The 5,000-nt window shown below is 39.8% G+C and overlaps 1 protein-coding gene across 4 annotated transcripts in view; it reads left to right on the plus strand.

The window, feature by feature from the left end:
- LOC106880782 (protein slit) overlaps nt 1-5,000 on the plus strand; it is a 383,833-nt gene that overhangs the window by 351,452 nt on the left and 27,381 nt on the right. For all 4 annotated transcript variants that reach the window (XM_089362359.1, XM_089362357.1, XM_089362360.1 and 1 more), the window contains one exon: nt 4,993-5,000. This exon is cut by the window's right edge and continues 61 nt beyond it. In XM_089362359.1, the coding sequence (XP_089218485.1) occupies nt 4,993-5,000 (8 nt within the window). The remainder of the gene's footprint in view (nt 1-4,992) is intronic.

Consider the following 5,000-nt stretch of genomic DNA (forward strand, 5'->3'; position numbering starts at 1 on the left):
CATAAATTTGATGTTATTTTAGTGATTAATATAGATATAAAATAATGCTTGACTGATTCCTACTTTCATTAATTAAGGCTAAGAGCTGGCTGGTTAGGATCATTGGAAGTTCTTTGGTTATGAATCCCAGTTCAAGATAAGACCCAAGTGCTCACTATTAATACTAAATAGTTTGAGATCAATTAGGGCTGCAGCTAAGATTTTTTTTTCTAGAGCCCTCAGACTTATAAGGCAGGTTACCCAGATCACAACGGTGCCTCTAAACAGGACACCAGTCCATTACAGGATTCAAGGCCAACAATTTTGAAGGGAGGGGACAAGTTGATTACATCGATCTCACTTATTTGACGCTACTCTATTTTATTGACTCAGAAATGATGAAAGACAAAGATGGCCTCAGCAGAATTTGAACTCAGAATGTAAAAAGCAGAAGAAATGCCACTAAGGATTCCATCCCAATGCGTTAACAGTTCTGCTAGGCCCCAGCTCACTACCTTGGAGCTAAGATTGCACAACCATTATAGCCCTTTCTTCTTGGTTTGGTGTCTCTTAACATTCTGAATTTAAATCATGTCAAGGTCAATTATGCCTTTTATCCATAAAGGCGCCAGTCAAGTACTAAAGTCGATAATATTTACTGAACCTTTCCTTCAAATTTATGGCCTTGTACCCATAAAAAAATAAAGAAAGTACCATCATCATCATCATCATCATCATTTTTATCATCATCATCATTATGGAACTTGTGCCAGTGGCACATGTAAAAACATTCGAACGAAGTCGTTGCCAGTGCCGCTGGACTGGCTCCTGTGCAGGTGGCATGTAAAAAACACCATTTTGAACATGGCCGTTGCCATTACCGCCTGACTGGCCTTCGTGCCAGTGGCACGTAAAAGCACCCACTACACTCTTGGAGTGGTTGGCGTTAGGAAGGGCATCCAGCTGTAGAAACTCTGCCAAATCAAATTGGAGCCTGGTGTGGCCATCTGGTTCGCCAGTCCTCAGACAAATCGTCCAACCCATGCTAGCATGGAAGGCAGACGTTAAACAATGATGATGATGATCATCATCATCATCACCATTATTTTAATTAAGGCAGAATTGTCAGTGCATTGGATAAAATCCTTAGCGGCATTTTGTCCATCTTCACATTCTGAGTTCAAATTCTGCTGAGGTCAACTCTGCCTTTCATCTTTTCAGAGCGCATAAAATAAAGTACCACTTAAGTACTGGGTCTGATAAAGTCAACTAACCCCTTTTCACTAAATTTACTGGCTTTGAGCCAAACTTTCATATTATTATTATTGTTATTATTATGGTGGCAAGAGACAGTGAGCTGGTAGAACTGTCAGTACACAGGACAAAATGCTGTCCTTATGTTCTGAGTTCAAATTTCAGCAAGGACAACTTTGCCTTTGATCCTTCTGGGTTGATAAAATAAGTACCAGTTGAGCACTGGGGTCAATCTCTTCCATTTATGGGTCTGTAGCCCTGCTGGGCCTGTATAAGAACTTATTTCTTTTTGCTGGTATGACTGTTGCTGTTGTGGTTGTTGCTGTTGTTGTGATTGTTGTTGTTGTTGTTGTTGTTGTTACTGTTGTTGTTACTGTTGTTGTGATTGTTGTTCTCGATATTGTTACTATTCTCATTGTTGCTGTGGTTGTTGTTGTTGTTGCTGTTGCTGTTGTCAGTGTTGTCATCATTGTAGTTGCTATCATTATTACTCTCAGTGTTGTTGTTTTTGGTGTTGTTGCTGCTGTTGTTGTGTTGTTGTTGTTTCTCCCCAGGCTGACCTTCATCCAACAGACTTATATGATGAAAGAAATCCTAGTAGAGACCTTTCCATTCTTTTATAGGAAGGTAATGGAAGCAGGTACATAGGACTATATTATTCAACAAGTTTCCTTCCCTTATTTACAAAGGTAGAGTGCATTGTGAGGATGACCTGGCTGCTATTTCTTGCATGTAATACTTAAGGCTCCCTACTTAAAGTTTGATCACTGGTTTGCTTCTTCACACAGAAGCCACTCCAGCTGTGACCGTCCCATTTTTTTATAGTGAGGTGTTAGAAGTAGGCCACATTATGCATTGAGTTCCTTCTCCATTATTTATGACCAGAGAATGTGATGTGAGGATGACTTGGTTGCTATTTCATACATGTGGCATATCCACATAGAGAGAGGTTCCCTCCTCAAGTATTAAAGCTTCAACATTGATCTGTTTCTTCATACAGAAGCCACATATTTTACAAATACAGACAGCTGTCACTCATGAGTGAATATGACTCTGCAACATGTATCATGCTTTTGCTAATTGTTTTAGACGCATATGTATTTGTGAGCAGACATAGACACTCTCTTGGCAAACGTACAAGGTGGTATCAAAAAGTCTCTGGACTAATTATATTTAATAGAAAATAACATATTTACCAAAGTTTTAACATCGTCTCCTTTGAAATAGTCACCGTGCTCGACAATACACCGGTCCCAGCATTCCTATCACTTTTGGAATCCAGCCTGAAAGTCGTTTTCCATAAGCAAGTCAAGGACCTGCCGTGATTTGTCCTGGATCTTGACAACGGTGTTAAAATGGTAACCTTTGAGCTGCATTTTCATCTTGGGGAAGATGAAAGTCTACAGGTGCTAAATTTGGTGAATAGGGCAGGTACAGAAGTGATACCATGATATTTTTGGTGAGAAACTCAAGAGTGAGGAAAGCTTGGTGATAGAGTGCATTGTCGCCATAAAGAATCCAATTCTTCACGCTCTACAGATCCAGTCACTTTCACCAAATGCCTTGCTCAAGAACTCAATGCATCACCCAGTTCAGGAATTGAACCCACAATATTATGATCATGAGTCCATCATCATAACCACTAGGCTGCATGTCTTTGTCTCCGCTGGCAGTGTTGGTGGCAAGGTGGAAGTGGATGATGGTGTATCTGGTGATTCAAAAGGCACAAATGTGTGGTTAAGAAGTTAAGAAGCTTGCTTTGCAACCACATAGTTTCTGGTTCAGTCCCACTGCATGGTACCTTGGATAAGTGTCTTCTACTATAGCCCCAGGCTGACTAATGCCTTGTGAATGAATGGAAACTGTGTGGATGCCCACCCTCTGTGTGTGTGTGTGTGTGTGTGTGTGTGTGTGTGTGTGTGTGTGTGTGTATAAGTCAAGCAGTGATGACAGTTGATCTTATAACACTCATTACAACTACTTCTGCTGCTGTTGTTGTGGTTGTTGATATTGCAGTTGTTGCTGTTGTTGTTGTTGTTGTGGTTAATGTGCTGCTGTTGTAAGCGTTTATTTTTATTTTTGCTGTTATTGATGTTATTGTTCATTTGGTTTTGTTACAGTCGTCGTCGTTGTTGTTGTTGTTGTTGTTGTCATGGTACTGCTGCTGCTGCTGTTTTACTTTCATGCCTGTGTAGAGTCCCTTGGTGACTGACCCAGACCAAAGCTAGGAAAGAGGAAGGCATGTTGTAGAGTGTCACAGAGAACCCAGACTTCATTGCATTTAATAGCAACAAAGTTACTTCCCCCTTTTCTCATTCTCTGTTTCCTGTTCAACAGATTAGTTTCAATTTCATTAAAGGTAAAAAAAAAATGGACCTTGCAGTGTTTTTGTGCAGGCAAAATCAGTATAAGTAAGTGTGAGTGGAAGCTGGCCTGTTGAATAACTGAATTACTGATACTATGCATCCAATAGGCTCTTGCACACTCACTGGTTACTCAGTATCACTCACAAGGCAATTTGTAGCTATGGTAAATACTACCACTGCTTACTTACACTTGTGGGCCATTCCATAAAGTGGTACCAACATATAATAAAACAAGACTAAATTTATGATAATCAAGCAGCATTATTAGAGTGTATTTTGTGTGTACAAAGAGAGGTATAATTGGTCTAGTTAAGTTTAGACCGCTGCGTAGGTTATTGTCATTGACTCTGTTTCCAATATAGTGGTTCAGTTATTATTATACTTAGTGGTATTACTAGTGTTGAATGCAGAGCAAATGTAGGAAAAATTACAATAAACACAAGTTTATATTATTAGTTCCTACGTATGTTTCACCATTGTGGCTACTTGGAACCTTGCATCGGATGCTCAAAGAGTATTTGAATGCTTCTCTCTGTAACCTAATGCGATAAAGTGTTCCCTGATGATTGTGTTCTGGTTAAGCATCCAAATGCACCTGGAACAGCCAATGCAGGATTCCAAACACCCATAATGGTGAACCGTACATAGGAACTAATAACTCTTTCTACTGTAGGCACAAGGCCTGAAATTTTACAGTAGGGGTTAGTCAATTACATCAACCCCTGTATTCAACTGGTACTTATCTTAACAACCCCGAAAGGATGAAAAGCAAGGTTGACCTCAGTGGAATTTGAACTCAGAACATAATGACAGATGAAATATTGCTAAGCATTTTGTCGAGAATGCTACTAATTCTGCTAACTAACCACTATAAGTAGGAACTAATAATATAAAGTTGTGTTTATCGTAATTTTTCCTGTATGACTAGTAGATAAATCTATAAGATATACCAGCAGATTCAGTCGTATTTATGACCAGCTTTCAGCCAAAAAAAAAATGCCATCAGATAGTGTCCCAACTTTCCTCAGGTACTTTGACCCTAAACCTTAACATCCTCCAGTTGGCAGGTCAGCAGTAATGGCCAGTCCCTACCCATCTTCTCTCTTCCCATAGTATTAAGAATATAATATAAAAATGTCTAAATTTTACCCACTTTGTAAACAATTTCAGAATAGGAGGAGACAGAAAGGAGACTTGTAGGGGTCTTTTTCCCTGACTGTTTTCTGTACCTCACCCTGCTGCCACCACCACCACCATCACCACCACCACCACCACCACCACCACCACTACCACCACCTACCTGTGCACGCAATACTGTTTACAACCTTCCTCACAATATACAATCACCCAAGTACCTGCATATGTTTTCCCCTTTTTTATTTACTCCTGCCAGATATTTGG

The sequence above is a fragment of the Octopus bimaculoides genome, chromosome 14 (assembly GCF_046866305.1).
Source record: "Octopus bimaculoides isolate indiv1 chromosome 14, ASM4686630v1, whole genome shotgun sequence".
Classification (NCBI taxonomy): Eukaryota; Metazoa; Mollusca; class Cephalopoda; order Octopoda; family Octopodidae; genus Octopus; species Octopus bimaculoides.